Source organism: Schistocerca cancellata, chromosome 2 (genome assembly GCF_023864275.1).
Source record: "Schistocerca cancellata isolate TAMUIC-IGC-003103 chromosome 2, iqSchCanc2.1, whole genome shotgun sequence".
Taxonomy (NCBI): Eukaryota; Metazoa; Arthropoda; class Insecta; order Orthoptera; family Acrididae; genus Schistocerca; species Schistocerca cancellata.
In genome coordinates this window covers 499,542,231-499,553,760 of record NC_064627.1, presented here as the reverse complement: position 1 = coordinate 499,553,760, position 11,530 = coordinate 499,542,231, and the positions used below count along the sequence as shown (strand labels likewise).

At 41.0% G+C, this 11,530-nt stretch overlaps 1 protein-coding gene across 2 annotated transcripts in view; it reads right to left on the bottom strand.

Annotated features, from left to right (window-relative positions):
* Positions 1 to 3,470: 3,470 nt before the first annotated feature.
* Positions 3,471 to 11,530, bottom strand: part of LOC126162042 (CCAAT/enhancer-binding protein zeta) — a 222,087-nt gene continuing 214,027 nt past the window's right edge. For both annotated transcript variants that reach the window (XM_049918275.1, XM_049918274.1), the window contains exon 16: positions 3,471 to 3,689. In XM_049918275.1, the coding sequence (XP_049774232.1) occupies positions 3,571 to 3,689 (119 nt within the window). In that variant the 3' untranslated portion in view covers positions 3,471 to 3,570. The remainder of the gene's footprint in view (positions 3,690 to 11,530) is intronic.

The window sequence follows — 11,530 nt, the reverse complement described above, 5'->3', positions numbered from 1 at the left end:
AGGTTTACTGTATGATTAAATGATGATGGCGTCCTCTTGGGTAAAATATTCCGGAGCTAAAATAGTCCCCCATTCGGATCTTCGGGCGGGGACTACTCAAGAGGATGTTGTTATCAGCAGAAAGAAAACTGGCGTTCTACGGATCGGAGCGTGGAATGTCAGATCCCTTAATCGGGCAGGTAGGTTAGAAAATTTAAAAAGGGAAATGGATAGGTTAAAGTTAGATATAGTGGGAATTAGTTAAGTTCGGTGGCAGGAGGAACAAGACTTCTGGTCAGGTGACTACAGGGTTATAAACACAAAGTCAAATAGGGGTAATGCAGGAGTAGGTTTAATAATGAATAGGAAAATAGGAATGCGGGTAAGCTACTACAAACAGCATAGTGAACGCATTATTGTGGCCAAGATAGATACGAAGCCCACACCTACTACAGTAGTACAAGTTTATATGCCAACTAGCTCTGCAGATGACGAAGAAATTGAAGAAATGTATGATGAAATAAAAGAAATTATGCAGACAGTGAAGGGAGACGAAAATTTGATAGTCATTGCTGACTGGAATTCGAGTGTAGGAAAAGGGAGAGAAGTAAACGTAGTAGGTGAATATGGATTGGGGCTAAGAAATGAAAGAGGAAGCCGCCTGGTAGAATTTTGCACAGAGCACAACTTAATCATAGCTAACACTTGGTTTAAGAATCATGATAGAAGGTTATATACATGGAAGAACCCTGGAGACACTAAAAGGTATCAGATAGATTATATAATGGTAAGACAGAGATTTAGGAACCAGGTTTTAAATTGTAAGACATTTCCAGGGGTAGATGTGGACTCTGACCACAATCTATTGGTTATGACCTGTAGATTAAAACTGAAGAAACTGCAAAAAGGTGGGAACTTAAGGAGATGGGACCTGGATAAACTGAAAGAACCAGAGGTTGTACAGAGATTCAGGGAGAGCATAAGGGAACAATTGACAGGAATGGGGGAAAGAAATACAGTAGAAGAAGAATGGGTAGCTTTGAGGGATGAAGTAGTGAAGGCAGCAGAGGATCAAGTAGGTAAAAAGACGAGGGCTAGTAGAAATCCTTGGGTAACAGAAGAAATATTGAATTTAATTGATGAAAGAAGAAAATATAAAAATGCAGTAAATGAAGCAGGCAAAAAGGAATACAAACGTCTCAAAAATGAGATCGACAGGAAGTGCAAAATGGCTAAGCAGGGATGGCTAGAGGACAAATGTAAGGATGTAGAGGCATATCTCACTAGGGGTAAGATAGATACTGCCTACAGGAAAATTAAAGAGACTTTTGGAGATAAGAGAACCACTTGTATGAACATCAAGAGCTCAGATGGAAACCCAGTTCTAAGCAAAGAAGGGAAAGCAGAAAGGTGGAAGGAGTATATAGAGGGTCTATACAAGGGCGATGCACTTGAGGACAATATTATGGAAATGGAAGAGGATGTAGATGAAGATGAAATGGGAGATACGATACTGCGTGAAGAGTTTGACAGAGCACTGAAAGCCCTGAGTCGAAACAAGGCCCCCGGAGTAGACAACATTCCATTGTAACTACTGACGGCCTTGGGAGAGCCAGTCCTGACAAAACTCTACCATCTGGTGAGCAAGATGTATGAAACAGGCGAAATACCCTCAGACTTCAAGAAGAATATAATAATTCCAATCCCAAAGAAAGCAGGTGTTGACAGATGTGAAAATTACTGAACAATCAGTTTAATAAGCCACAGCTGCAAAATACTAACACGAATTCTTTACAGACGAATGGAAAAACTAGTAGAAGCCGACCTCGGGGAAGATCAGTTTGGATTCCGTAGAAATACTGGAACACGTGTGGCAATACTGACCTTACGACTTATCTTAGAAGAAAGATTAAGGAAAGGCAAACCTACGTTTCTAGCATTTGTAGACTTAGAGAAAGCTTTTGACAATGTTGACTGGAATACTCTCTTTCAAATTCTAAAGGTGGCAGGGGTAAAATACAGGGAGCGAAAGGCTATTTACAATTTGTACAGAAACCAGATGGCAGTTATAAGAGTCGAGGGACATGAAAGGGAAGCAGTGGTTGGGAAAGGAGTAAGACAGGGTTGTAGCCTCTCCCCGATGTTATTCAATCTGTATATTGAGCAAGCAGTAAAGGAAACAAAAGAAAAATTCGGGGTAGGTATTAAAATCCATGGAGAAGAAATAAAAACTTTGAGGTTCGCCGATGATATTGTAATTCTGTCAGAGACAGCAAAGGACTTGGAAGAGCAGTTGAACGGAATGGATGGTGTCTTGAATGGAGGATATAAGATGAACATCAACAAAAACAAAACGAGAATAATGGAATGTAGTCGAATTAAATTGGGTGATGTTGAGGGTATTAGATTAGGAAATGAGACACTTAACGTAGTAAAGGAGTTTTGCTATTTGGGGAGCAAAATAACTGATGATGGTCGAAGTAGAGAGGATATAAAATGTAGACTGGCAATAGCAAGGAAAGCGTTTCTGAAGAAGAGAAATTTGTTAACATCGAGTATAGATTTAAGTGTCAGGAAGTCATTTCTGAAAGTATTTGTATGGAGTGTAGCCATGTATGGAAGTGAAACATGGACGGTAAATAGTTTGGACAAGAAGAGAATAGAAGCTTTCGAAATGTGGTGCTACAGAAGAATGCTGAAGATTAGATGGGTAGATCACATAACTAATGAGGAAGTATTGAATAGGATTGGGGAGAAGAGAAGTTTGTGGCACAACTTGACCAGAAGAAGGGATCTTTTGGTAGGACATGTTCTGAGGCATCAAGGGATCACCAATTTAGTATTGGAGGGCAGCGTGGAGGGTAAAAATCGTAGGGGGAGACCCAGAGATGAAAACACTAAGCAGATTCAGAAGGATGAAGGTTGCAGTAGGTACTGGGAGATGAAGAAGCTTGCACAGGATAGAGTAGCATGGAGAGCTGCATCAAACCAGTCTCGGGACTGAAGACCACAACAACAACACAACTACAACATTATGTTTATATTTTTGTGTCAAATGTACTGCAAAAATTATATATTCAAATGTACACTAATAAGGCTGCACTGAATTAAGAATGCGCATTGCACATGTATGCACTATGCCACCCAAGTTTATGCGCCTCTGTAATTTCTATGCCAATAAAGGCAGAGGTCATTACATGTGGAACATAACCTCAATTGGAAAAGGATGAGTTAGTAAAACTGTCCATGTCCTTGAAGGAGCTATCCCACAGTCTGCCTTTATCGATTAAGAGGAATCATAGAAAACTTAAACCAGGCAGGACAGGGAGAGATTTGAATTCTCCTCCTCCCAAGGTCTTAATCTATGTGTGCTACTTTACTCACTGAAATATGGGCAACTCTAATATCATCACAAAAAGCATAATATGCATCATTTTTGTGTGTGATAAAACTGGTGTCAATGCAGCCATATAAATTAAAAACAGAGCATATAATAAAACTAATTAATATTTTATTTACGTTCTGCTCTGTCATGAGTTACTGTACATAAACACACTGGTTGCAAAAACATTTCTGATAATGTCTGAGAATTCAGTTCCTTCTTCTCTTAGTAACAGGTCCTGATTGCTTTCCTTTACGTTTGCGTTTCCATTTCTTGTTCTGCTGCATCCACATATCTCTCTTTGCCTCCCATTTCAGTTGTTTAACATCTGCAATTAAAAAATGAAAATTAGGGGAAAAGATTATGCTTTCTTAATATTAAAATACGTGCAAATGGACACACTGAAGTCCTAATTTCTATATCTAAATCTACATTTACACATTGCAAGGCATATTACAGTGTATAGCAGATAGTTCGCCATGTATCACTAACATTCTCTCACCCTGGTCACTGTTGTTTCATCTGCAAATGAGTGTTGGTAAGCTTGAATTTCTCTAAATTTACCACCAAAGACATTTTTTGATAAACATGCGGTAGGAAGTAAAATGTTGATTGAGTCTCCTTGGAACATGTATGCACAGAATTTAATTGTATGCCTTCCTATAATGAATAACACCTCTCTTACAACATATGTGACTGAAGCACGGCAACTCCATGTCACACTTGTCCTGATTAAATGTACAATGAGTAAATGCACAGTTCCTCTTTTCATTTTCTTCATTGATCTTACATGGTAAACATCTACCGTATTTACTCGAATCTAAGCCACACTCGAATCTAAGCCGCACCTGAAAAATGAGACTCGAAATCAAGGAAAAAAATTTTTCCCGAATCTAAGCCGCACCTGAAATTTGAGACTCGAAATTCAAGGGGAGAGAAAAGCTTTACGCCGCACCTCCAAATCGAAACAAAGTTGGTCCATTGTAATACGAGACACAATTTAGGTCGAATGAATGACGATACAGCTACAGTAGTTTGGTTCGAGTCGTAAGCTTAGCAGTTAAGCTTTACCAGGTAGCCATTGCTATGCGTCAGGCGCTCCGTCCGTATTTATGGGGTACCCTTCCTTTTTCACGTGCTTCGTCTGGTTTGAAATGATTGCTTATTTTCTTTGATCTGATAAGTGCCGTTCTCTTTGTTATAGATGTTTACGTCACTCTAAGCTGAAAATGCATTACTGTACTGTGTCATGCATTGTTTGTCACATTCTCATAATGTGTGTTTACAGCCTGTCGCCGCTCACGGCATGGCTTTGTTTTTGTGCGTGCTACCACCGCTTTATAAAAAAAAAAAAGGAGTCATCTCATTAGTGAAACAATGGCAAGAGACTGCTATTTGTTGTTACTTACACTGCTGCTTTCTTTTATAATGATCAACAAGAACCAAATAATAGACTGTGTATGATAGAAGATGTTCTGAACAAGAGTTTAGCAAAAATTTTTCTCCGTTTGAAAATCTCTGCAGGCGCCTCTTTAGTACATTACATTCTGCACAAAAATTAGAGTCATCTTAGATTTAAAAATCTAGGCAATTGCCGTGTCTACCAACATTTTTCAGTACTTCCGTTTTCTTTGCACTCGATTCTAAGCCGCAGGCGGTTTTTTGGATTACAAAAACTGGAAAAAAAAAAGTGTGGCTTAGATTCGAGTAAATACGGTAATACTGAGCAACATCCACAAACTGGTCAAATGAAGGTCTTCTAAACTGTTTTCTAACATATCACTCCTGGCCTCACCATAGGGTCATCCTCTCAGTTGGGACACCAAAGCCAGTTTCTGGCATATTGTGGAAGGGGGACTTTTTTCAGCCTATAGATGATTGGTCAGTATTTATGTAACCCATCTTAGTGGTTTGTAGTCAGAGTCTACTACGCTGGGTTAAGGACTAGTGACTTTTCCATGAAGGAAGGTGTTTTATAGCAGGTGTTGGAAATACACTTGGCTGGATGTCTTCCCAGATATAGGAAGCAAGTTGTATGCTCTGGAGGTGGTTCTTATACTATTTCTGAAATTGAAAGTAAGTGATCCTTCACGGTCAACAAAGTTCTTTTCCAATAAGGAAGGCTTATAAGAATTAATTTCCAGGTGTGACCATGGAATTCAGATTAGTTGCCTTTCAATCTGCTAGGCAAGTACTGTAGTTTAATGAGTGGGCATGCACTCAATAGGAAGAGACCTCATCATCAACATGTGGAGTGACTAGCTACCTGTAGGCAGCATAAATTATAAGTAACAGGCTTGGCGACGTCTAACTGAAGCCAATAAATTATATCTGCTCCTGTAGAAACTTGGAGTGCAGTTTTATGGTGTGTGGTCTGCTTCCTACTGACTTTAAACTGGTATCCTGTTTTGTTCTCAAGAAGATTATCAGCTCAAGTTGCTAGGAGCTGACTGGAAGCAGCATACTTACTGTTAGTGGTGTAGGGTTTCCAGTCCTGTAGTCACAGTCTAGATCCTGGAATTATGCTAAAAGCAGGTAAATAGCTATCCAACATTAATTATTGGTTTTGGAATAGAGACTAGTATAACTCTGTTTTCACATGGATGTGAGGGGTTTCTTTAGTACACACATTTTTTGAGCAATAGATAAGACTGTGAAGTTTTAGTACAAATCAGCACACACAAATTCCATAAATTAATGATACAATCATAATTAATGAAAATCTATGATAGAGCTCTATTCAAACTGATTATACTCGTATACTTTTCAGTCAGCACGTGTACACCCTAAGTCTGCACTACAAGTAGATGACTGATTTTGAGATGTGGATACAAGGTTGTGTTTCTGAACCTATTGAAGGTGTTCCACAACACAGAAGAGAAAACACTGTGCAGGATAATAAGTGTACATCTGACGGATCAGACAGTGAAATCGCAGGATTGCGGCATCTGGCTAAATTGCTGTTCGAGCACAAAATAAGTGAGTACATGGTCATTAGCACCTCATGGGAGTGAAATGACAGTCAGTACACAAAAATTAATGAGATAGGAACATAAACAAATAAAAGTGATACAAAAGCGAATATCAGAGAAGGAAAGTTGCTACTCACCATATAGCGGAGATGCTGAGTCGCGATAGGCACAACAAAAACACACACACAATTATAACATTCAGCCCTTAAGGCCTTTGTCAACAAGACACACACACGCATATACACACTCACGCAAATGCAACTCACACACACGTCTGCAATCTCAGGCAACTGAAACCACACTCATTTGCCTGAGACTGCAGACGTATGTGCGAGTTGCATTTGCGTGAGTGTGTGTGTATGTGTGTCTATTGTTGACAAAGGCCTGAATGGCCGAAAGCTAAATTTGTGTGAATCTTTTTGTTGTGCCTATCGTGACTCAGCATCTTCGCTATATGGTGAGTAACAACTTTTCTTCTCTAATATTGTTACATTCCATCCTAGATTTTCCATTGTTTGATACAAAAGAGAAGTACACAAAATCATTAAAAAGTCAAAATACACCCATAACAGGAGAGCTGGTTTGCTATCACTCTCAATACCGGCCCCATTATATATACAAAGCTGTAGAAACCAGACAAATTTAGCCATATTCAGATGAATGCTATTTTGTCATTCGTTAACAAATTCTAACCAATAAGGCACCACTTTAGAACTACTTTCTTCTACTTTTACATTCTTCTAAAATAATTATTTTTCAGTAAATAGGTTTCAGGATAACCACATAATCCGTACAACACCATTTTTGAAAATTTGAAAAAATTGTATATTAGAAAAAATTACACACAATGTATACCTTAAAATATAAGTAAGTTTTTCTTCACACTAATGATGTGGCTAATTACAGTTTTCATAGAGAATCATATTGTTTCTTTGTATGGTAGATCTTGACACAAGGTTCCATATACAAAGCAACACCACATTGCTCACACTGGTACCAGGCCTCTTTCTGAGAAGCTTTTCCACTTTCTTTTTTGCACCTGAAAATATATACATGGCATATACAAGCAGCATACTTCTTGCTTGTGGGTGGTATCCACTACAGCAAATACCACTGTGTTCCACTTTGCACAGCAGTATCAGTAACATGTTGCACATCATCTTCAATTAGCTCAGCTGCAAGTCTCGTGATGGAGTCAGTCATTTTCACTCCCTCCTGGTGCTCTGAATTACACAGATAAAATATTTTTCACACTCCCATGTCATACGAATGTACAACTTCCTCCATGATTTGATTGTTCCGTACTGAAACCACACCGTACTACAAGATCTGCACGATCATCACATGTCTTTTTCACAATGTAATCTAATATTGTAAGTGGTTTCATCATAAGTGTTTTATTCTTTTTGGTATGTGATACAAATGATGTTACATACACACACCTCTTTATGTTTCCATTTTATCACCTACAAATTGTTCACATTGCACCCTTTCCCTGTTTAGTTGCAGCTAAATCTTTGGACACTGTTTGTCATGTTTTGCTTACTGTACCACAGCACCAATTCCTTCCTAACCCAACTGCTCCAAGATTTCTGGGCTGGAGTAAAATTTGTCTAAGTAAGCAGTGTGGTCTGTTTTGCAATGTAAGCCTCAAAATTAATTACATAAAGATTGTTTGCTTCAGCAACAGTATATAACTTCAAACCACATTTGTGTGGTTTATTCTGAATATACACATGAACACTCACATGAACAAAAAATGAACACACTCCCTGATCTATCATAAGTTTCTCAGGCAGACAATATGCCCTAGTATAAGGCTCTTTGAGACTGTTGTATTAACGAATAACTCTGAAGACTGGATGATACTACTTCTCTTGGTCTCTGTTGCTTGGAATTGTCAACAAGATTGCAAACAGAGTAAACCTTAAGTGACTCATTACTTGCGCACAAAAATTCACCCAATCATTGGATTAGTGTTCCAATCCTGAGTCATCCTGAAACATACATATGAAAAACTATGGTCAAGAAACACCTATTTTTACTGAGTGTCAGTAGCTTCCACAAACTTAGTACTGAATGAGGTTTCAGTTCCTTTTTACTGTTTCTTTGCTACTACCTGAGATGAACATACATGTGTATGAGCTTTAGATTCTCTGGTGTCTTCATTGGTTAGAAAAACATTTGAACAATGGCTATCTCATGTAATCAATCTTCATGAGAACTTTTTGTGGTGCTGTGTTAAGAGGTAAATACAGCTGAGTGTCAGCTGTAGTCTACACACCAATGGCCACAACAGACTTTTATGCAGTGCATTCTGATGTTCACTATTTGTTTCATTCTCTTGCAATAAATGGCTTTCATTCAGTTAATCTGTTGGAATGAACAATGCACTGCTAATACAGTCAAACAGAAATGACCACAGAAAACACATTTTTTGTACATAGTAACAGCGACATATTATTATTTAACAGTCAGTCTCTTGCTTTCAAATGTGTCGCTTTCTCCAAAATCATCTTTTTCACTACTTCAATCATCTACACTCCTGGAAATTGAAATAAGAACACCGTGAATTCATTGTCCCAGGAAGGGGAAACTTTATTGACACATTCCTGGGGTCAGATACATCACATGATCACACTGACAGAACCACAGGCACATAGACACAGGCAACAGAGCATGCACAATGTCGGCACTAGTACAGTGTATATCCACCTTTCGCAGCAATGCAGGCTGCTATTCTCCCATGGAGACGATCGTAGAGATGCTGGATGTAGTCCTGTGGAACGGCTTGCCATGCCATTTCCACCTGGCGCCTCAGTTGGACCAGCGTTCGTGCTGGACGTGCAGACCGCGTGAGACGACGCTTCATCCAGTCCCAAACATGCTCAATGGGGGACAGATCCGGAGATCTTGCTGGCCAGGGTAGTTGACTTACACCTTCTAGAGCACGTTGGGTGGCACGGGATACATGCGGACGTGCATTGTCCTGTTGGAACAGCAAGTTCCCTTGCCGGTCTAGGAATGGTAGAACGATGGGTTCGATGACGGTTTGGATGTACCGTGCACTATTCAGTGTCCCCTCGACGATCACCAGTGGTGTACGGCCAGTGTAGGAGATCGCTCCCCACACCATGATGCCGGGTGTTGGCCCTGTGTGCCTCGGTCGTATGCAGTCCTGATTGTGGCGCTCACCTGCACGGCGCCAAACACGCATACGACCATCACTGGCACCAAGGCAGAAGCGACTCTCATCGCTGAAGACGACACATCTCCATTCGTTCCTCCATTCACGCCTGTCGCGACACCACTGGAGGCGGGCTGCACGATGTTGGGGCGTGAGCGGAAGACGGCCCAACGGTGTGCGGGACCGTAGCCCAGCTTCATGGAGACGGTTGCGAATGGTCCTCGCCGATACCCCAGGAGCAACAGTGTCCCTAATTTGCTGGGAAGTGGCGGTGCGGTCCCCTACGGCACTGCGTAGGATCCTACGGTCTTGGCGTGCATCCGTGCGTCGCTGCGGTCCTGTCCCAGGTCGACGGGCACGTGCACCTTCCGCCGACCACTGGCGACAACATCGATGTACTGTGGAGACCTCACGCCCCACGTGTTGAGCAATTCGGCGGTACGTCCACCCGGCTTCCCGCATGCCCACTATACGCCCTCGCTCAAAGTCCGTCAACTGCACATACGGTTCACGTCCACGCTGTCGCGGCATGCTACCAGTGTTAAAGACTGCGATGGAGCTCCGTATGCCACGGCAAACTGGCTGACACTGACGGCGGCGGTGCACAAATGCTGCGCAGCTAGCGCCATTCGACGGCCAACACCGCGGTTCCTGGTGTGTCCGCTGTGCCGTGCGTGTGATCATTGCTTGTACAGCCCTCTCGCAGTGTTCGGAGCAAGTATGGTGGGTCTGACACACCGGTGTCAATGTGTTCTTTTTTCCATTTCCAGGAGTGTAGAATATCTTCAGCAGTAAGTGGAATGGTGATTTCCTGGCCAAATAAAGTTTGACATGTTATACTGAACGAAAATTACAGCTCATAATGAGTAGCAAGCAGAAGGTGCAGACAAATCTTTCTTTTCATCTGTGAATGTAAACTGTGAGTAAGACTGCTGGATGCAACATCTAAGATATAAAATACATGAAGCCAACACTGCAATCCATAGTTTTTATGAGCTTGATGATTTTTGGACAGCATGTTGCCCACAAATTCTATGGTCTTGGCACTAAGAATGTTAAATTAACTTGGAGAACAAGTTAATTGTTACCGTGCAAACTTTTCTCAAACTGTTGTATAAGTGAAAAAATATTGTAGTAGAAGTTTCAAACTATGTTTGTTGTAACCCGAAATAGAGGGTTAGCACCCAGCAAAATTATCAACTGACCTTTTAGGTGCAGGATACAATGTGCTGCATGGCAGTGGTCAAACACAAAGCTTCTCCAACCTCAGCTTGTTGTCCTACACCCCCCGTCACTCGTCCCTCAATCACATATGACCCTGCCCGTAGTAGTCTCTAACGATGTGCAAGACTGAACAACATGCAAAACTTTTTGGTAGCTGCATCTGCCAGTTCACAGCTCCAAATTTCCATGTACCCAGTACAATATCACTGCCTTCCACTTCTTTTATCAGTAAATAAAACTGTTCTGTACTGAGTGGACTGGTTTCTCTGTTGAACACATGTACTGGGTGTCTTGCAATGTACTCTGTGAATCAGAGGAAATGGGGAATTCTGTAGCTAAAATACATCCAGCCTGGCCCAATGCCCTCAAGACTGCAAGTAACACAGCAGCACAGAAAGTAAATTTCCTATTCACGTCATGGGAACACCGCATAAACTACAGAGCAATAAAGGTAATCCCTTCCTTAGACCCATTGTTGTATATTGCCAAATAGTTGGCATATAGGTATAAAATGTTTATAGATGAATCCCAGAACACTGTACTTATATTCAAGAAGAGTCAAAATATTGTTGCGGTTTCTGTGAGTACAGAAAGGAAAGGAAGATCAAGATTTTATGTCCCTTCCATAATTAGGCCATTAGACAAAGAGCACAAGGAAGGATAGGGAAAGATTCCAAACATATTCTTTTCAAAGGAACCATCCTGGCATTTACACTGAAGAGCCAAAGAAACTGGTACACCTGCCTAACATCGCGTAGGGCCCCCGCAAGCGCACAGAAGTGCCGC